The sequence below is a fragment of the Salmo salar genome, chromosome ssa16 (assembly GCF_905237065.1).
Source record: "Salmo salar chromosome ssa16, Ssal_v3.1, whole genome shotgun sequence".
Lineage (NCBI taxonomy): Eukaryota > Metazoa > Chordata > Actinopteri > Salmoniformes > Salmonidae > Salmo > Salmo salar.
The window spans coordinates 48522328-48544692 of NC_059457.1; the positions used below are offsets into that span (position 1 = coordinate 48522328).

General features: G+C 45.7%; 1 protein-coding gene across 1 annotated transcript in view; it reads right to left on the reverse strand.

Annotated features, from left to right (window-relative positions):
• p3h2 (prolyl 3-hydroxylase 2) overlaps positions 1 to 22365 on the reverse strand; it is a 174881-nt gene that overhangs the window by 93226 nt on the left and 59290 nt on the right. Inside the window, exons 2-3 of the mRNA XM_014149483.2 lie at positions 12420 to 12572; positions 10113 to 10302 (exon numbers count right to left, since the gene is read on the reverse strand). Of these exons, the coding sequence (XP_014004958.1) occupies positions 10113 to 10302; positions 12420 to 12572 (343 nt within the window). The remainder of the gene's footprint in view (positions 1 to 10112; positions 10303 to 12419; positions 12573 to 22365) is intronic.

Below are 22365 nucleotides of genomic sequence, written 5' to 3' on the forward strand. Positions count from 1 at the left end.
AAGCAGCAGAGGAAGGAGCAGAGGAATTTTGATTTGGACAATTGGGAGAGATGGACATGGGAGCAAGTTATGGCCGGAGAGGGCCCACAGAGAATGGCTGGTAAGGACCGGGAATGTTTCCGAGGATCACGACTGGCGGTGAAGCACGAGAGGCACCCCCAATAAAAAAAATTGGGGGGGGCACACGGGTAGTTTGGCTAGGCCTAGGAAGAGCCGGAAGCCAGCTACACGTGGTTATATGGAGGAGCGTATGAGGTGGAGAGCGCTATGTTTCGCTGAGGAGCGCACTCTCACACCCATACGCACGCACAGTCCGGTGCGCGTTATTCCAGCCCCTCGCAGGTGCCGTGCTAGAGCGGGCATCCAGCCTGGTAGGAGGATGCCTGCGCAGCGCATCTGGTCGCCGGTACGCCTCCGAGGACCAGGCTACCCAACTCCCGCTCTACGCACGGCTACCATCAGGCCCCTGCACAGCCCAGTCTGCCCTGTACAAGCACCCCGCTCGTACAGGGCTACTAGTTCCATCCAGCCAAGACGGGTTGTGCAGGAGGTAAGATCAAGACCGACTGTGCGCCTCCATAGCCCTAGGTTTCCAGCTCCTGTCTCTCGTGCGGACCCGGAAGTACGTCAGCCCAGTCTGACTCGTCCTGTTCCCGCTCCCCGCACTAGCCTGGAGGTGCGTGTTCCCAGTCTGGTACGCCCAGTACCAGCACCACGCACAAGGCATCTAGTGCGTAAACCCAGCCTCGCCAGTCTTAAGTCGCCAGAGCTGCCCGCCAGTCAACAGTCGCCAGAACCGCCCGTCAGTCAAGAGTCGCCAGAACCGCCCGTCAGTCAAGAGTCGCCAGAGCCGCCCGTCAGTCAAGAGTCGCCAGAGCCGCCCGTCAGTCAAGAGTCGCCAGAGCCGCCCGTCAGTCAAGAGTCGCCAGAGCCGCCCGTCAGTCAAGAGTCGCCAGAGCCGCCCGTCAGTCAAGAGTCGCCAGAGCCGCCCGTCAGTCAAGAGTCGCCAGAGCCGCCCGTCAGTGAGGAATCGCCAGAGCCGCCCACTAGTCAGGAGCTGAGCTGCCAGAGCGGCCAGACTGCCCGGAGATGTCAGAGCGGCCAGACTGCCCGGAGCTGCCAGAGCGGCCAGACTGCCCCGAGCTGCCAGAGCGGCCAGACTGCCCCGAGCTGCCAGAGCGGCCAGACTGCCCCGAGCTGCCAGAGCGGCCAGACTGCCCCGAGCTGCCAGAGCGGCCAGACTGCCCCGAGCGGCCAGAGCGGCCAGACTGCCCCGAGCGGCCAGACTGCCCCGAGCGGCCAGACTGCCCCGAGCGGCCAGAGCGGCCAGACTGCCCCGAGCGGCCAGAGCGCCCCGAGCTGCCAGAGTGGCAAGACTGGCCCGAGCGGCCAGACTGCCCTGAGCTGCCAGACTGGCCCGAGCTGCCAGACTGGCCCGAGCTGCCAGACTGGCCCGAGCTGCCAGACTGCCCCGAGCTGCCAGACTGCCCCGAGCTGCCAGACTGCCCCGAGCTGCCAGACTGCCCCGAGCTGCCAGACTGCCCCGAGCTGCCCCCCGGCGACGCCAGAGTGGCCCGACTGCCTGGAACGGCCAGAACCGGAGCCACCTCCAGATATAGGTGGGTTGGGGAGGGGGGGTGTAGCACAGTGCCGTCGTTGACGGCAGCCACCCTCCCTTCCCTCCCTTTAGTAGGGGGGATTTTTTGTTTTATTGTTGTTTGGGGTTGTTTTTTCTTGTTAAGGTGCTTCCGGGGTTAGCACCTTTAAGGGGGGGGGGGTACTGTCACGTCCTGGCCAGTATAAGGGTTAATTGTCATTTTAGTTTGGTCAGGACGTGGCAGAGGGTATTTGTTTTATGTGGTTCAGGGTGGTGTGTTAGTTAGGAGGGCGTTTGATTTATTATTTCCGGGTTTTGAGTTATGGTCTATGTTGATTGTATTTCTATGTGTAGTCTGGTTGATCTGTTTCTATGTTGAGTTAATTGGGGTGGACTTCCAATTGAAGGCAGCTGTGTGGTGTTGCCTTTCATTGGAAGTCCTATATTAGTTGGGTGTGTTTGTCTGTGTATTTGTGGGAGATTGTTTCGTGTTTAGCGTGTATAAGCCTAACAGGACTGTCTGTAAATCGTAAGTTCATTTTGTTATTTTTTTATGTTCGTTTTTGGAGTTTATTAAATGTTCAAAAATGAACTATCACAACCCTGCTGCATTTTGGTCATCTTTTTCCGACGATGATTTCGCTATATCGTCCTCCGACGAAGAAATCCCTGACACTTGCAAAGATTGTGTCATCATCCACTTCATTTGAGGGAGACAACTGACTAAATATTTTATTAATCAAATGGGTTTTTCTGTGTAAAAAATGTGTAATGTTAAAATATATTACATTACACATTTAGTAATGACAGAAGGCATTTTAAAACCTCTTCAGCGTCTGATCCCGTTAGCGGGATCAAAATCCAGCGAAAAAATCATATCGCCAATTAGCATTAAAAAAAAATCATAATTATTTTTTTATTTTTTTATATATATATATATTTTTTTATAGATACACCTCTCCTGAATCGACCCACGTCGTCCGATTTCAAAAAGGTTTTACAGGAAAAGCAAATCATTAGATTATGTTAGATGAGTCCATCGTAAAAAGCAGCAACATAGCCATTTTCCGACCAACCACTTGCATCACAAATAACCAAAAAACAGCTAAATGCAGCACTAACCTTTTACAAACTTCATCAGATGACACACCTAGGACATCATGTTATACAATGCATGCATTCTTTTGTTCAATAAAGGTCATATTTATATATAAAAACAGCATTTTACATCGGCGCGTAACGTTGACTGACTATTTTCCCCTCAAATGCGTCCCGGGAAACAGCGCATAATTCCATTTATTACTATTCGAAAACGATTTTTAAAATTTATATTGTCAATCTAACATTTATAGATGAATATCTCTTGAGAACACCTGTCATACCAGATTTTAAATTAACTTTACTGGGTAATCACACTTTGCGATAAAAGGAGATGCGATACACAGAAAATGAGCTAATAAACCGAGCTCGGCGCCATCTTGGAACAATTGCATGTCACATCTCATCTTGTATAATATTGTCAATAATCGCCTACCTTTAGTTGTCTTCATCAGAAAGCACTTCCAGGAATCCCAGGTCCACAACAGATGTATTTTCGTTCGAAAAAGTCCATCATTTATGTTCCATTAGCTTTCTGTTGTTAGCGCGTCTGAATGCTGTATCCAAATACTCTGCCGGGCGCGGCACAGCCGTGTCGAAATAAAACGTTTTTTTCCCATTTAGGTTCGTTCAAACATGTCAAACGTTGTAAAACATTAATCTTCAGGGCCTGTAACACCAAGAGAGCCAATAAGATTCGAGGGGGATGATTTCATTGTGTTTCAAACCGTTTACAAAGGTGGGGGTAGACATGGCCGCCGGCGTCATAATGGTGATGGCCCATCCCCTGTGACCAATTTCCAACGCGTCTCATTCACTGAGTTTCGACTGTATAAGGCTCAAACCACTGTGAAAAGACTGGCGACATCTAGTGGAAGCAATAGGAAGTGCTCACTGAACCATTGTTAACGGTGTGATTAATAGGGAAAGATGAGAAGTCGAGTCCACAATTCTGAATTCCACTTCCTGTTTCAATCGGTCTCGGTGTTTTGACTGCCATAGGAGTTCTGTTATACTCACAGACACCATTCAAACAGTTTTAGAAACTTTAGGGTGTTTTCTATCCATATATAATAAGTATATGCATGTCCTAGCTTCTGAGTTTGATTAGTAGGCCGTTGAAAATGGGAACGAATTTTTTTCAAAATGCGCTGTGGCGCCCCCTATCCTAGGGTATCCTCTTAAACTTCACGCAAAAGTAACACATTTGATTGAATAGAATGATTAAAAAACATTAATCGGAGTGAGAAAAAAAGGTGCTTGCGCATTGATAAGCACACCAACGATAAGTAATGAAATAAAGACAGCACTTCTAAAAACCTATTTCACACCAACGATAAGTAATGAAATAAAGACAGCACTTCTAAAAACCTATTTCACACCAACGATAAGTAATGAAATAAAGACAGCACTTCTAAAAAACTATTTCACACCATAGCCTGCTGAATTTGCAAGATAACTTTTATTTAATTTTGATTTTGGCACCAATGGAAAATGTGCCACTGACTCTCCCATGGATTGATGTTTCAGCATTGTCTCAATGAAGAGGTCTGACTCACCCATGGATTGATGTTTCAGCTAAATGAAGAGTTCGGCATTCAATTAGCCATGTGCGACATCATGCATGCAAAGTTACAAGCCTGCTAGAGTTCGCGGCAGGAGGACGAACAATATCCACCGTCCTAGTACGGATGAAGCCTGAACTGGAATGTGAATATTTTTGTTGTGGCCCCAGACAAGCACACCTGACTCTACTTGTCAACTAATCATCAAGCCCTTTACAAACTGAATCAGGTGTTTTTGTGCTGTTGGGGTTACTGGAGGAATGTAGCTGGGATACACTGGTCTAAGGTAGTTAAGGAGCACGTCATACAGATCCCATGAGGCTATGCATGTGCAGTCGTACACACACATACCGACACGGGTAACACACCACCACAAACACACACCATTCACTAAGGAGGAATGTGTGAAGTACACATTACACTCCGTCTGTGTTGTTTAAAACAATCAATATGTTACCTTGAAACACCCTCTGGACTAGCAATTTGATTTTCCTGCACTCATCTCCACCCTTTTAGAGTTCCTTTCAAGATGGTCAGTGGTCTGTTGGATCACTTAGCCAAAGAGTAACTCCTGGCTATAACAATGTTTTGAAACGACAATAGCAAGATATTACACAGGAAAGGCCAAGAACCACAATATGTTTGAGGAGTCATTGGTGTATCAAGTCTTGCATGACATTTTCTTTGAACGGCCAACAGAGATGAAGGGAGGTACATTCAAAATGAGCTCTGCCATAAAGCAGTCCAGGTGGAAAAATAATTTATCTGAAAAAAGGATCCCCGAGGAGGTAATTCCCGGTAAGTAGCTCTCCTTGAAAATGAATGGCAGAACCACATGAGATATGGCATAGGGATAATTGCTGTTAAATAGAGTTTAACGGTACTCCCTTCAAAATGAAATAGCAGTTCATTTATTTGAACATTCATGTTGTTTTGACCTCATAATATGAATTTTTCTTAGTAATTTCCAAACCAAGGGAATAGTTTTTGTCAAATCAATCAAGATCCTGTTTGCAAGAATGTTTCAGCTAATTCTTCTTAATCTGAGAAAATGTTGACCCAACCATGGCAGCCATCTCAAACTTCACCTGATTCAAATATGTTTTAATCTATGACTAATCTTCAACACAAAAAGTGTGACATCAAAAACAAGTCAGTACATCATTTCTAGTGTCGGGAGAAAAGTCATGATAATATAAAAAAGGGGATGTACGCCATATCAAAACACTTGAATATCAAGAGCAGTTTCTCATCCTACATTAAAGCTACACTTCCATAACATGATAAGTTGCTGTTTTCACTCAAGGCTGTGTTTCTCTGAGGGGGAGAATGACATTTTGCACCAGGGGCTTGTAAACAATGTTAACCACCGCTGGAAGAAGAGAGCTCTGTTTTTAGTCCAGCTTCACCCCTTCTCTTAGCTGTAAAACTGAAAAATCAACTACTAAAGTCGTGCTATAAATTCTCAGACAACCCAAAGATTCCTTGATGCCCTTCCAGACTCCCTCTGCCTGCCCAAGGACGTCAGAGGACAAAAATCAGTTAACCACCTAACTGAGGAACTCAATTTGAACTTGCGCAATACCCTAGATGCAGTTGCACCCCTAAAAACTAAAAACATTTGTCATAAGAAAGTAGCTCCCTGGTATACAGAAAATACACAAGCTCTGAAGCAAGCTTCCAGAAAATTGGAATGGAAATGGCGCCACACCAAACTGGAAGTCTTCCGACTAGCTTGGAAAGACAGTACCGTGCAGTATCGAAGAGCCCTCACTGCTGCTCGATCATCCTATTTTTCCAACTTAATTGAGAAAAATAAGAACAATCCGACATTTCTTTTTGATACTGTCGCAAAGCTAACTAAAAAGCAGCATTCCCCAAGAGAGGATGGCTTTCACTTCAGCAGTAATGAATTCATTAACTTTGAGGAAAAGATCATAATCATTAGAAAGCAAATTCCGGACTCCTCTTTAAATCAGCGTATTCCTCCAAAGCTCCGTTGTCCTGAGTCTGTACAACTCTGCCAGGACCTAGGATCAAGGGAGACACTAAAGTGTTTTAGTACTATATCTCTTGACACAATGATGAAAATAATCATGGCCTCTAAACCTTCAAGCTGCATAGTGGACCCTATCCCAACTAAACTACTGAAAGAGCTGCTTCCTGTGCTTAGCCCTCCTATGTTGAACATAATAAACGTCTCTCTATCCACCGGATGTGTACCAAACTCACTAAAAGTGGCAGTAATAAAGCCTCTCTTGAAAAAGCCAAATCTTGACCCAGAAATTATAAAAAACTATCGGCCTATATCGAATCTTCCATTCCTCTCAAAAAATTTTGAAAAAGCTGTTGCGCAGCAACTCACTGCCTTCCTGAAGACAAACAATGTATACGAAACGCTTCAGTCTGGTTTTAGACCCCATCATAGCACTGAGACTGCACTTGTGAAGGTGGTAAATTACCTTTTAATGACGTCAGACCAAGGCTCTGCATCTGTCCTCGTGCTCCTAGATCTTGGTGCTGCTTTTGATACCATCGATCACCACATTCTTTTGGAGAGATTGGAAACCCAAATAGGTCTACATGGACAAGTTCTGGCCTGGTTTAGATCTTATCTGTCAGAAAGATATCAGTTTGTCTCTGTGAATGGTTTGTCCTCTGACAAATCAACTGTAAATTTCAGTGTTCCTTAAGGTTCCTATTGTTTTCACTATATATTTTACCTCATGGGGATGTCATTCGAAAACATAATGTTACATTTCACTGCTATGCGGATGACACACAGCTGTACATTTCAATGAAACATGGTGAAGCCCCAAAATTTCCCTCGCTAGAAGCCTGTGTTTCAGACATAAGGAAGTGAATGGCTGCAAACGTTCTACTTTTAAACTCGGACAAAACAGAGATGCTTGTTCTAGGTCCCAAGAAACAAAGAGATCTTCTGTTGAATCTGACAATTAATCTGGATGGTCGTACAGTCGTCTCAAATAAAACTGGGAAGGACCTCGGCGTTACTCTGGACCCTGATCTCTCTTTTGAAGAACATATCAAGACCGTTTCAAGGACAGCTTTTTTCCATCTACGTAACATTGCAAAAATCAGAAACTTTGTCCAAAAATGATGCAGAAAAATAAATCCATGCTTTTGTTACTTCTAGGTTGGACTACTGCAATGCTCTACTTTCCGGCTACCTGGATAAAGCATTAAATAAACTTCAGTTAGTGCTAAATACGGCTGCTAGAATCCTGACTAGAACCAAAAAATTTGATCATATTACTCCAGTGTTAGCCTCCCTACACTGGCTTCCTGTTAAGGCAAGGGCTGATTTCAAGGTTTTACTGCTAACCTACAAAGCATTACATGGGCTTGCTCCTACCTATCTTTCCGATTTGGTCCTGCCGTACATACCTACACGTACGCTACGGTCAAAAGACGCGGGCCTCCTAATTGTCCCTAGAATTTCTAAGCAAACGGCTGGAGGCAGGGCTTTCTCCTATAGAGCTCCATTTTTATGGAATGGTCTGCCTACGCATGTGAGAGACGCAGACTCAGTCTCAACGTTTAAGTCTCTACTGAAGACTCATCTCTTCAGTAGGTCCTATGATTAAGTGTAGTCTGGCCCAGGGGTGTGAAGGTGAACGGAAAGGCTGGAGCAACGAACCGCCCTTGCTGTCTCTGCCTGGCCGGTTCCCCTCTCTCCACTGGGATTCTCTGCCTCTAACCCTATTACAGGGGCTGAGTCACTGGCTTACTGGTGTTCTTCCATGCCGTCCCTGGGAGGTGTGCGTCACTTGAGTGGGTTGAGTCACTGACGTGGTCTTCCTGTCTGGGTTGGCGCCCCCCCTTGGGTTGTGCCGTGGCGGAGATCTTTGTGGGCTATACTCGGCCTTGTCTCAGGATGGTAAGTTGGTGGTTGGAGATATCCCTCCAGTGGTGTGGGGGCTGTGCTTTGGCAAAGTGGGTGGGGTTATATCCTGCCTGTTTGGCCCTGTCCGGGGGTTTCATCGGATGGAGCCACAGTGTCTCCTGACCCCTCCTGTCTCAGCCTCCAGTATTTATGCTGCAGTAGTTTATGTGTCCGGGGGCTAGGGTCAGTCTGTTACATCTGGAGTATTTCTCTTGTCTTATCCGGTGTCCTGTTTGAATTTAAATATGCTCTCTCTTATTCTCTCTTTCTCTCTCTTGGAGGACCTGAGCCCTAGGACCATGCCTCAGGACTACCTGGCATGTAGACTCCTTGCTGTCCCCAGTCCACCTGGCCATGCTGCTGCTCCAGTTTCAACTGTTCTGCCTGCGGCTATGGAACCCTGACCTGTTCACCAGACGTGCTACCTGTCCCAGACCTGCTGGAACCCTGACCTGTTCACCGGACGTGCTACCTGTCCCAGACCTGCTGTTTTCAACTCTCTAGAGACAGCAGGAGCGGTAGAGATACTCTCGAAGATCGGCTATGAAAAAGCTAACTGACACTTACTCTTGAGTTGCTGACTTATTGCACCCTCGACAACTACTATGATTATTATTATTTGACCATGCTGGTCATTTATGAACATTTGAACATCTTGGCCATGTGCTGTTATAATCTCCACCCGGCACAGCCAGAAGAGGACTGGCCACCCCTCATAGCCTGGTTCCTCTCTAGGTTTCTTCCTAGGTTTTGGCCTTTCTAGGGAGTTTTTCCTAGCCACCGTGCTTCTACACCTGCATTGCTTGCTGTTTGTAGTTTTAGGCTGGGTTTCTGTACAGCACTTTGAGATATCAGCTGATGTAAGAAGGGCTATATAAATACATTTGATTTGATTTACTAAAGCAGACAGTTTGAAGTAATTTAAAATAAAAAAATAACTGTAGAAATTCTAATGTATCTACATGTATAGACTATTGACTTCAAAATGAAAGCTAGACAGTCAGGGGTATCAAAAATGCCAAAAGTGATGAATAGAGGATAATTATGGGCAAATTTTGACAGCGAGGCAATATAACCAATTTTAAGTGGGGCCCTCTGGACCTCGGTAAAGACCAAATGCAGCCTGCGGGGCAAAATGACACCTCTGACCTAAGGTGTTCTGGTCTGGCACTGTGGAGCCACACTCAGCACACAGAACAAGCAGCTCACATCCATACACCACATACTAAATATTCATGTATGTCTATACACCACATATTCATGTATGTCTATACACCACATACTACATATTCATGTATGTCTATTCATGTCAACAAACTGAGTCACCTAGCATCAGAGTACAACAAGAGTTGAATTTTTTCAGAGCCAACAAATGCAAACTCTGATTTCAGTAAAACAATATGTAAAAAGAAAAGTATATAAAACAAAACATGAGACAATATGAATAACATAGGTGTATAAGACACAACATAGACACTACATATAGGTGTTATAGACCCTACATAGATACTGCATAGGTGTTATAGATACTACATACAGGTGTTAGACACTACATAGGTTTTAGACACTACACATGTGTTATAGACACTACCTAGCTGTTACACACCCTACATATATACTACATAGGTGTTAGACACTACACATAGGTGAAATAGACACTACATAGCAGTTACACACTTCATCTAGGTGTTATAGGCCCTACATATATACTACATAGGTGTTATAGACACTACATAGGAGTTATAGACCCTACATAGGTGTTATAGACACTACATATAGGTGTTATAGACCCTACATAGGATGTGTTCTAGACCCTACATAGGTGTTCAAGACACTACATAGGTGTTCAAGACACTACATAGGTGTTCAAGACACTACATAGACACCACAAAGGAGGTGTTATAGACACAAGAATTATGAAACATAGGACAAGATAGTGACTGACCTGAGACCAGTTGGTAGAGGCTGTAGCGGTAGAGGACATGGTCCTGCTCCTCGAACCTCTGGGGCCCCTGGCAGAGGGCCCGACACTCCACGTCAGCCCTGTAGTACTCCTGGAGGGCCTCCTCGAACAGGGAGATGGCCTCCTCATAGTTTGCATTGTCATACAGCTTCACCCCTGCTGAGAAGGACCTCTGTGGGAAGAAAAGGGGAGAGTGGAATGGGGAGAGAGGGAGGGATGAAGGGTGGGAAGAGAGAGAGAGAGAGAGGGGTAGAGTGTGGGAAGAGAGAGAGAGGGGAAAAGAGAAGGTTGAGAATAAGACAGAGAGGGAGAGAGGTAGGAAGAAGAGGGTTTGGGAGGAGGACAAAGGGGGAGAGATGGAGAGGATAAGTGAGGGGAGCATTGGGGAGAAAAGAGGAGAAAGAAATTAGCTGAGCTTGGGACCATGATAACTATACACACACAGAGTTGCAGCCAAGACAGTTACTGTGAGCTACTCAATACAAGTTGCATCTGCCTTCTACATGACAAAAACATAAGAGTAAACCTGTGTAGTGTAGTCTGTATGTGGAGACAGACAGGCAGTAAGACACCACCGAGTGATACAATGAATAAGAACAGTGTGTGTGAGCATTGACACAGCCCTCCACAGAATGAGAATAGTGTGTGTGAGCATTGACACAGCCCTCCACAGAATGAGAATAGTGTGTGTGAGCATTGACACAGCCCTCCACAGAAAGAGAACAGTGTGTGTGAGCATTGACACAGCCCTCCACAGAAAGAGAACAGTGTGTGTGAGCATTGACACAGCCCTCCACAGAATGAGAATAGTGTGTGTGAGCATTGACACAGCCCTCCACAGAATGAGAATAGTGTGTGTGTGTGAACTGACACAGCCCTCCACAGAATGAGAATAGTGTGTATGAGCACTGACACAGCCCTCCACAGAATGAGAATAGTGTGTGTGAGCATTGACACAGCCCTCCACAGAATGAGAATAGTGTGTGTGAGCATTGACACAGCCCTCCACAGAATGAGAATAGTGTGTGTGAGCATTGACACAGCCCTCCACAGAAAGAGAACAGTGTGTGTGAGCATCGACACAACCCTCCACAGAATGAGAACAGTGTGTGAGAGCATTGACACAGCCCTCCACAGAAAGAGAACAGTGTGTGTGAGCATTGACACAGCCCTCCACAGAAAGAGAACAGTGTGTGTGAGCATTGACACAGCCCTCCACAGAATGAGAACAGTGTGTGAGAGCATTGACACAGCCCTCCACAGAATGAGAACAGTGTGTGAGAGCATTGACACAGCCCTCCACAGAATGATAACAGTGTGTGAGAGCATTGACACAGCCCTCCACAGAATGAGAATAGTGTGTGAGAGCATTGACACAGCCCTCCACAGCCAGACCTTTATTGGCTTCCGTGCTCTCCGCAAGCAGAGGTCAATGGACTAAACTTATCTCCTCTCATTAAACTGTAGTGACCACTGTCATCCTAAAGACATGAAAATATATCCACAAAATAACCATTTAGACAAAGAAAGCAGCCACATAAAGTTTAATTTAGAACGGCAAAAGAGAGAAAGGAAGCAGGAAAACAATGATAAAAACAGACCCTGGTTCAGCTAACGCTAACAGGCATGGACTATGTATGAACTGTACTGTAGGCAGGATTCATACGGTATTCAATGCAATATGAAGACCTGACAACACCCTCACGTTCAACTCCAAGACTGTATACCAAATTCTATTTGGCAGAAAGAGGCAAGAGGGTTTAAGAGAGAGCACCCTGCCTGGTCCTGCCAAAGCAACGGTAAGGCAAGCACTGGGTGCTCTGAGGAGCCTCTGTCTGTAGCAGGGCCTGTTCCAATAGCATTAAAATGCATCCTTTCTCCCTTTAGGTAATTACTGACCCATAAGTGATTGGATAAGTAAAAGCATGGGTTCTTAGCACACTATTGACAATCCAACCATGTCAGATTAGTGATTAGCAAATCAGGGAAAATAGAATAGAAGGATGTCGTTTAAAGGTATTGACACAAAGCCTGAATTTGTTAAGTAATCAAAAAGGCCCAAGGTAAGTTCCATGGATCAGTGACAGTCTAAAGAACATTGACAGTTGTTTTTTTCAGGTCCTGATATGGACTCCGAGGGGCGGTTTCCTGGACATAGATTAAGCCTAGTCCTGGATTCAAAAATCATTCTTAAAAGAAAAACTCAATTGAAAGTACTTCATGGTCCAGGACTAGGCTTAATCTAAGTCTGGAAAACCGACACAAAATGTTCCTGTTCCACACTCTCACCTGATGTGGTCGTGCCTCTCTGTCCACAAAGTGGTCCAGGTTGGTGCCCTCCAGAGCCTTGTACTGCTCCAGGTTCTGATCCATCTCCACGCTCTCCGGGTTTGCCTGGAAATAGGTGTGGGCCGCCGCCGCTGCCTTGTCCAACTGTTTCAACTATACAGGGAGGATGGGAGAGGAGAGAGAGAGCAAGAGGGAGAGAGAAAGAGAGAGAAAAAGAGAGCGAGAGACATTAGCACAGAACACCAACTACATCAGTGTGGCCAAGGTAAGTACAGGACAGTGGAGTATATTAATGACAGTGTTCACCTCAGGAAGTGGAGACACACCCTGACTCGCCTTTTCATCACCGCCCCTTCACATGAAACACAAAGCATGGCACTGATCTCACACAAAGACGATACACGTCTCCTACACCGAGACGAGACAAGCTTTCCCAGTCTCCTACACCGAGACGAGACAAGCTTTCCCAGTCTCCTACACCGAGACAAGCTTTCCCAGTCTCCTACACCGAGACAAGCTTTCCCAGCCTCCTACACCGAGACAAGCTTTCCCAGCCTCCTACACCGAGACAAGCTTTCCCAGCGTCCTACACCGAGACGAGACAAGCTTTCCCAGCGTCCTACACCGAGACGAGACAAGCTTTCCCAGCCTCCTACACCGAGACGAGACAAGCTTTCCCAGCCTCCTACACCGAGACGAGACAAGCTTTCCCAGCCTTCTACACCGAGACGAGACAAGCTTTCCCAGCCTCCTACACCGAGACGAGACAAGCTTTCCCAGCCTCCTACACCGAGACAAACTTTCCCAGCCTCCTACAATGAGACGAAACAAGCTTTCCCAGTCTCCTACACCGAGACAAGCTTTCCCAGTCTCCTACACCGAGACGAGACAAGCTTTCCCAGCCTCCTAAACCGAGACGAGACAAGCTTTCCCAGTCTCCTACACCGAGACAAGCTTTCCCAGCCTCCTACACCGAGACAAGCTTTCCCAGCCTCCTACACCGAGACGAGACAAGCTTTCCCAGCCTCCTACACCGAGACGAGACAAGCTTTCCCAGTCTACTACACCGAGACGAGACAAGCCCTAAGGGTATTGATCACTTCTACAGAAGTGGCCACTACAATTGCCTGTAATCATCCCGAGGCAATGGCCTCAAAGTCTTTGATTATATTGATGCTGACAGTGCAGACACTGCAGCAGCTTTCGAATCAAACTTTGTCACATGCGCCGAATACAACAATTGTTGACTTTACCGTGAAATGCATACTTCCAAGCCCTTAACTAACAGTGCAGTTCAAGAAGAGTTAAGAAAATATTGACCAAATAAACTAAAGTAAAAAATAATAAAAAATGAACAATAAAATAACAATAATGAGGCTATATACAGGGGGTACCGATACTGAGTCAGTGTGCGGGTGTACAGGTTAGTTGAGGTAATGTGTACATGTACTATAGGTAGGAGTGAAGTGACTATGCATCGACAATAAACATCGAGTAGCAGCAGTGTGCAAAACAAATGGAAGGGGGGGCATTTTATTAATTGTTCAGCAGTCTTATGGCTTGAGGGTAGAAGCTGTTGAGGAGCCTTTTGGTCCTAGACTTGGCGCTCCGGGACCACTTGCCGTGCGGTAGCAGAGAGAACATGAAGTAAAAATGTGGTGTATATCGTGCCATTCAAAGAACGGGTTCAGGTTCATGACCTGACACCTTTTCTGTACAAAAGATAGTGTTAATTAAGATTTAGGATTGGCATGGAATCTACCGTACCCTAAGAAAGTGGCATATCATTAGCTACAGTTCAAAGAGGACCGTAAAACCAGAAGTGACTTGAGCATAAAAAAACAAAATACTTATTTACAAAAGGCCTCCTGCGGCTTATCATTCATGAAGTTATCTAGTTTGCAGTAAAAATGCTTCTGGTTGAGCAGGAGATCAGCAGGAGATAAGAATAAGGACACACTGTTCTTATCCACATCCTGTTGGTATGGAAATCCACCATTCATTCAGTCAACATCACCCTCATCTGAAACAGGTGGGAATCAAAAATGTGGGCATATTGGCGTGAAATAATGATCCCAATCCCAAGCATTCTCTTCCATTACAGAAAAATGCAACTAGAATAACAACAGAAGGATGAAACGGGGCCTTCCAAGCATCTTAGACTTCTATCAGAGTCCTCCTGAACTAACCACTATCAGAGGCCCCCTGAACTAACCACTATCAGAGTCCTCCTGAACTAACCACTATCAGAGGCCCCCTGAACTAACCACCTATCAGAGTCCCCCTGAACTAACCACCTATCAGAGTCCTCCTGAACTAACCACCTATCAGAGTCCTCCTGAACTAACCACCTATCAGAGGCCTCCTGAACTAACCACCTATCAGAGGCCTCCTGAACTAACCACTATCAGAGGCCTCCTGAACTAACCACTATCAGAGGCCTCCTGAACTAACCACCTATCAGAGGCCTCCTGAACTAACCACCTATCAGAGGCCTCCTGAACTAACCACTATCAGAGGCCCCCTGAACTAACCACTATCAGAGGCCCCCTGAACTAACCACCTATCAGAGGCCTCCTGAACTAACCACTATCAGAGGCCTCCTGAACTAACCACTATCAGAGTCCTCCTGAACTAACCACCTATCAGAGGCCTCCTGAACTAACCACTATCAGAGGCCTCCTGAACTAACCACCTATCAGAGTCCTCCTGAACTAACCACCTATCAGAGTCCTCCTGAACTAACCACCTATCAGAGTCCTCCTGAACTAACCACCTATCAGAGGCCTCCTGAACTAACCACCTATCAGAGGCCTCCTGAACTAACCACCTATCAGAGGCCCGATAGGGTGTTTTAGTAATAGTGATATGGATACTGTACAGGCCTTGGTACAGACGATCTAAATGAGCAGTCACACATTAAACCAAGTACAGCTTATAAAGGCTTTATAGAGCATACATAAAGGCTTCATAATAATGACAAAGAGTATGATATATGCTTAGAGATAATTTGTGAAGCATTCATGTAGTGGTTATGAAGCCTTTATGTATGCTATATAAAGCCTTTATAAGTTGTAATTCGTTGGAAGTGGGAACAAATGAGCTCAGTAAAAGCCAGCAGCTGTTATGTCTTAGGCTTGGCAGCCTACCGACACAATCTCCGCTCCGAATTGCTCTGAACTCTCACATAGGGTCCATGTTAACTAGCCGTAGAACAGCCCAATGATGCTTTCAGTGACCTGTGTGACATTTGTTGACTACCAGCAGGTCTGTTTCGACACTCATATTTCCCCATACATGTAGTGTTATTCTAAAAGTTCTCGAAGGCAGTAGCTCTTAAAATGTTTTGGCCAAAAACCTAATGATTTTATAACGTTCTTGATAACATGCCATTTCCATATGTTCTCCAGACAAATGGAATTAGACAATGTTTCTTTCCTTTGAAATAACCAAGACACACCATGGGTACCATAGCACCATTTGGGAAACTGACTCAAAGGCTCCATAGCTGGTGAATATAACCAGACGAACAGCATCATTCACTAACAGCACTGAGCCCTCAGCAGACAGACATGATTCCCCCTGTGCTGTGAAACTTGAGGACTTCATTCTCCTGTCTTCACCAGCACCGCTGCAGTTATGAAGCTCAGGTGGGCTATTGTAAAAGTCTGTGAGAACTTCCAGATGTGTGGAACCTAAAGGCAACGTTTTTTACCTTGGGACTACAGTTAAGAATGGTCTGAGACCAGGGACCAGGGACCAAAGACCCAGCTCCAAGCTTTTAACTCCACAATCGGCTCCAGGCTCTCTCCCGACCAGAAAGGCCGGCTCCAGGCTCTCTCCCGACCAGGAAGGCCGGCTCCAGGCTCTCTCCCGACCAGGAAGGCCGGCTCCAGGCTCTCTCCCGACCAGGAAGGCCGGCTCCAGGCTCTCTCCCGACCAGGAAGGCCGGCTCCAGGCTCTCTCCCGACCAGGAAGGCCGGCTCCAGGCTCTCTCCCGACCAGGAAGGCCGGCTCCAGGCTCTCTCCCGACCAGGAAGGCCGGCTCCAGGCTCTCTCCCGACCAGGAAGGCCGGCTCCAGGCTCTCTCCCGACCAGGAAGGCCGGCTCCAGGCTCTCTCCCGACCAGGAAGGCCGGCTCCAGGCTCTCTCCCGACCAGGAAGGCCGGCTCCAGGCTCTCTCCCGACCAGGAAGGCCGGCTCCAGGCTCTCTCCCGACCAGGAAGGCCGGCTCCAGGCTCTCTCCCGACCAGGAAGGCCGGCTCCAGGCTCTCTCCTGACTAGGAAGGCTGGCTGCTGAGCCCTTTACTTGGGGCTGTGCCGATCAACAATCATCCTCTTTTTTCCCCCCTCTCATTTTCCAAGCAGCCTCTTATCTCTGCCGGAGAGGAGCAGGGGAAAGAAAAACTGGGTGGACATGCTTGGTTACCTCTGAAAGGCCAAACAGCAAACTGCCGTTGACTGCATTCCTGCACAGTCTACCTCTCCCTCTTACTACCCATGCTGAGGCTAAGGGCCTGTCGGCAGGACAGCCAGGGGGACGGGGGAGGCATTATTGTGTCCCATCCAAATGCTGACCTCTCCACTTTTCCGGTAATCACAGCTAATTCCACCATAGTTTTCTGCGTCCGAGAGTAAGAGCCAAGGATAGGACTGTGGCGTCCAGGAAAGGAGATGGGGGAGATTCAGCCACCTGGGGAGTGTCTAAGCCCACCTACCACTCTGCTCCTCTCCTCTCCCCAACCTCCCCCCATCCCCCCCAGAGAGGGTCAGCAGGAGGAATGGGGAGAAAGTCCAGCACGCCACTGCAGTACAAACACAGCTGCGTCTTAGCACTGCAAGACCCATTGTCCCGAGACATGAGAGACTAGAGAGAGAAAGCGGAGGAGGAGACTGCCCACCATACCATCACAAATCTCTGTTCACAATTCTGTATCAACATCAAAACCCTTAGAGAAGGTCAAAGTGCCAAAAGTAAAGTTTTCACAACATTTGCTTAAATCTACATTATGTGAAGTAGTTTCCTCTAGGAAAAACAGATGTTTCAAAAAAAAATGGCGCAACGAAATAAAAACAGTGAAGTAAGCGTGAAGGTTCCCTATGAAAAAGTGTAACATGAGAACCTCAGGGGTATCCCATTGGCAACAGACAGGACTGGAGGAGCTGTGCTGAGTGACTCATTCTCTAGTGATGGTAGATCTACAGCGGAACTCCACAGTGCTGACCTCACACATCCAGTGAGGTCGCTGGTTTATGGAGAGACAAAAGATCTGGGAGGCTGGAGGGGCTTGGAGGAGACTGCCAGGAGTACAGTATCAAACTGTCACATATTATAGCCTGATTCAACCACTCAGATTATTTCATTAGAAACATGTGCACATAAATCAAACCCCCTGAAATTAGTCAAAATATCCCCTGGGTATGACAGTGCAGATCAAATGTTTAAAGATGGATAACAGCACAATAGATTAACAGTATCAAATGGTGTATTTGGTAGCACAGGTAGTGCTGGTATATCAAAAATCTTTCCATTATCAAGAAAGGGGACTCGTATCGAAAAGTGAAGTTGAATCAGCCACATACTCTTTTTCTAGTGAGGACTCCAACAGTCACAATCTCTCTTACATGCATCAGTGGGCTTTCCCCGGGGCTGTGTTGAGTTGCCGTGGTGACAGACTATTAGTAAATAGGGGAGGAGGTTTGACCCCCTAACCAGGATGCGAGGAGGACATCTAAGATACAATTTGGGGGTGGGTGAGTGGGATGGATGAGAAAACGTACTGTTCCCACAGAATCACTATCATTCTGATACAGACCGTCTTCTAGTAGCAAGTTTTCCAAACTAGATCAACTGCTTTCAGTTGACCTCCCCAATCCTTGTTATCAACGGTTCCTTACAAGGCTTTCCCCACATCAACATGTTCGATTTTTCCTTTCATTTCAAAAGAGAAAAAAAATGTATACACACGAATATGTATATCACCTGTTTAACTTCAAAGCTCACAACCCTACATTACCCACCAGCACTCCTTGTACAAAGGAGCACCTGTATTGGGGGAAATAACTAGTGGCCTCACTCTGCCCTCCCAGCTAAACACTAACCTGTGTTAGGGACCACACACACACACACCGAATGTTAATTGGCCGTTCGTTTGGCGCAGCGTTCTGACTGCTGACATTTTCGCATTGCACTTGGTTTGCAAATTACAGCCCGCTCTGTTCAGAGGTGCTAGTACTCTGGAAAACCTGCTACTCTCTGAGTAAAAACCTCTTGATGTGGTACAGGTGAGAAGCCCAAGTCAAAACGGCCATGTGCATTTCTCTCTCCCCAGGAGCCACTCACTTCAAAAATATGTAAACAGTGCTGTAGCCAGGCCAAAGACGCTGTCACGGCAAGTACGTACTGTATCCCTCCCTCACAAATGATCAGGAGACAAGCACGTACTGTATCCCTCCCTCACAAATGATCAGGAGACAAGCACGTACTGTATCCCTCCCTCACAAATGATCAGGAGACAAGTACGTACTGTATCCCTCCCTCACAAATGATCAGGAGACAAGCACGTACTGTATCCCTCCCTCACAAATGATCAGGAGACAAGCACGTACTGTGTCCCTCCCTCACAAATGATCAGGAGACAAGCACGTACTGTATCCCTCCCTCACAAATGATCAGGAGACAAGCACGTACTGTATCCCTCCCTCACAAATGATCAGGAGACAAGCATGGGCTTTCGAGGAATTATGCCAAAACTCCACGGTACCACACTGTGTACGCTACAGTATATCTGAAGTCAGGACACAGAAATGGAAACAGGCAGAGATGTCTATACTCCCTAGCCTCATCCAGGCCTATTACTGAGTGAGCCTTCTCTTGGGACCTGTAGAACAACAACACCCTAACTACGCTCTAATAGCATTGAGTGCATGTAGCGTTTGAGGTGTCAAATGTATGCCAGTGGCTATTACATGTATAAACATTCTTCACCGCTACTATTAAAACACCCGGCATAGCCTGCTAATCCTTCACTGACAGAAGTGTGACCTTCGCTAAAAAGGCTCACCGATTAGAGAAGTACAGTACAGTGAGCTCCTTAGCCCTGGTAATTTGCATTATACACATTCCAGTAGCAGATATGTCTGTGTGACAACAAAAGCACTCCAACATCAGCCAATAATGGTTTACGACTTCTGAGGTAATAGTAGACTAGCCGCTGCTGACTAGCCGCTGCTGACTAGCCGCTGCTGACTAGCCGCTGCTGACTAGCCGCTGCTGACTAGTCACTGCTGACTAGCGCTGCTGATTAGTCACTGCTGACTAGCGCTGCTGACTAGTCGCTGCTGACTAGCCGCTGCTGACTAGCCGCTGCTGACTAGCCGCTGCTGACTACCGCTGCTGACTAGCCGCTGCTGACTAGCCGCTGCTGACTAGCCGCTGCTGACTAGCCGCTGCTGACTAGCGCTGCTGACTAGCCGCTGCTGACTAGCGTAGAATTTAAACATCTGTCAGAGAAGGTATCTAAGAGGAAACTTGCTTTGTTGATATTATATCCATTATCTCTAGGGTTGCAAAACTACTGGCAGTTTACTAAAGTTACCAGAATTTTTGGTAATTAACAGGTAATCTATGGCAATCTATTTTAACTTCGGTAATTTATAATAGAATAACTTAAAAAAAATATGTATTCAATTATTATATCTGTGTCCATATTGTCCACGAGTTTCCAGTAGATAGACCATATTGTCCACGAGTTTCCAGCAGATAGACCATATTGTTCAAGAGAAAATAGCCCGGTTAATGAAAAAAAAGCATCTAATTAACAATGGCATTATTTTCAACCTTGTAACTCTTCCAACTATTTACTTTTTTCACAACTGCCAGCAGTTTAGTGATCGGGTTGGGTGATATCCACATTTTCATTCTGTCATTCGGTATACAGTAACAACCGAATGTGCACACAAGGGGTGCCATTTTTTGTGTTTTTGTTGACAAACTCGATATACTTTAAAAAGTCTAAAACCAAATCGAAATTGTGTATAAATGATAATGGACCAACATTCTTCATTTATTGACTGTGTCCAGCTCACTAATAATCACCCAAAAGGAAAGCTAGACATTCAGGGAGCCTCGTAAATTCCAAAATCAATGGATGGAGGACTATTTTTATGCAAATTGTGACAGCAAGGAAATATAACACATTTTCAGTGCAACCCTCTTGACCTCGTTGTAGACCGAATGTGGCCCCCGGGCCACCCCTAGTCTAGAAAGAAGACATTGTTTCTCAAGTCAAGTCACAAACCAGGTGGTGCATATTGAAGTGTGATGTATGGAGAATATTTCAAGATGAAACAGAGCGGCACTGACAGTGCTGTACATTCCTTCACTCGTCATACCATCAGACAATATTTACTTCCATCACCTAGTGCTCTTCCCATACAGTACATTCCAGTCATCTCTTAAGTCACTATGTAATGCTGGCAATAAAAGATTAGAAGATAATGTATTAATCCAGACTACATTTATTTGATAATGTGTTATAATATTTACTTGTCTAAAGACAGTCATTTTACAAACAGACAGTTTACTGTTGCTAACCCAATATTTATGAAGTCGAGTCAAATTTGGACTTTCAGAAGCTACCACACAATTCATCACTGCTTGGCACCTTGATAAAAACATCTGGCAAAAAGTCCAAGAAAACTACCATCCCCATTCAACAGTGTGTACTGTAAATCATTAATAATTGGGAGTATGAGTGGACTTCTATTTGCCCAGAAAAGTAATTGGAAATGCACTCACTGGCGCATTAAACAAACCATTTCATTTGTGTAAACGGGCATTACTAGCTGTAGCAGCTGTGTTTTTGGCAGAAGTATTCTGCATTGTGTGCTCCAACTATAGGAAAATGTGTGTATGTTCAATGAACTGTTCTATTAGAGCAGTGGTTCCCAAACCTTTTTATAGTCCCGTACCCCTTCAAACATTCAACCTCCAGCTGCGTACCCCCTCTAGCACCAGGATCAGCGCACTCTCAAATTTTGGTTTTTGCCATCATTGTAAGCCTCCCACACACACACACCATACGATACATTTATTAAACAGAAGAAAGAGTGAGTTTTTGTCACAACCCGGCTTGTGGGAAGTGACAAAGAGCTCTTATAGGACCAGGGCACAAATAATAATATAATAATAATCAATAATTTTGCTCTTTATTTAACCATCTTACATATAAAACTTGATTTCTTCATCGGAAATTGTGAATAACTCACCACAGGTAAAGGAGAAGGGTGTGCTTGAAAGGATGCACATAACTCTGTAATGTTGGGTTGTATTGGAGAGAGTCTCAGTCTTAAATCATTTTCCACACAGTCTGCCTGTAATTAGTTTTCATGCTAGTGAGGGCCAAGAATCCACTCTCACATAGCTACCTGGTTGCAAACGGCATCAGTGTCTTAACAGCGTGATTTGCAATGGCAGGATACTCTGAGCGCAGCCCAATCTAGAAATCTTTTAGTGGTTTCTGATTAAATTACATTTTCACAGAACCGCTTGTTGCAATTTCGATGAGGCTCTCTTGTTCAGATATCAGTAAGTGGACTGGAGGCATGAAAGGGACAACGAATCCAGTTGTTTGTGTTATCCGTTTCGGGAAACTACCTGCGTAACTGCACACCCAATTCACTCAGGTGCTTCGCTATATCACATTTGACATTGTCCGTAAGCTTGAGTTCATTTGCACACAAAAAAATCATACAATGATGGAAAGACCTGTGTGTTGTCCTTGTTAATGCAGACAGAGAAGATCTCCAACTTCTTTATCATAGTCTCAATTTTGTCCCGCACATTGAATATAGTTGCGGAGAGTCCCTGTAATTCTAGATTCAGATCATCCAGGAAAGAAAAAACATCACCCAGATAGGCCAGTCGTGTGAGAAACTCGTCATC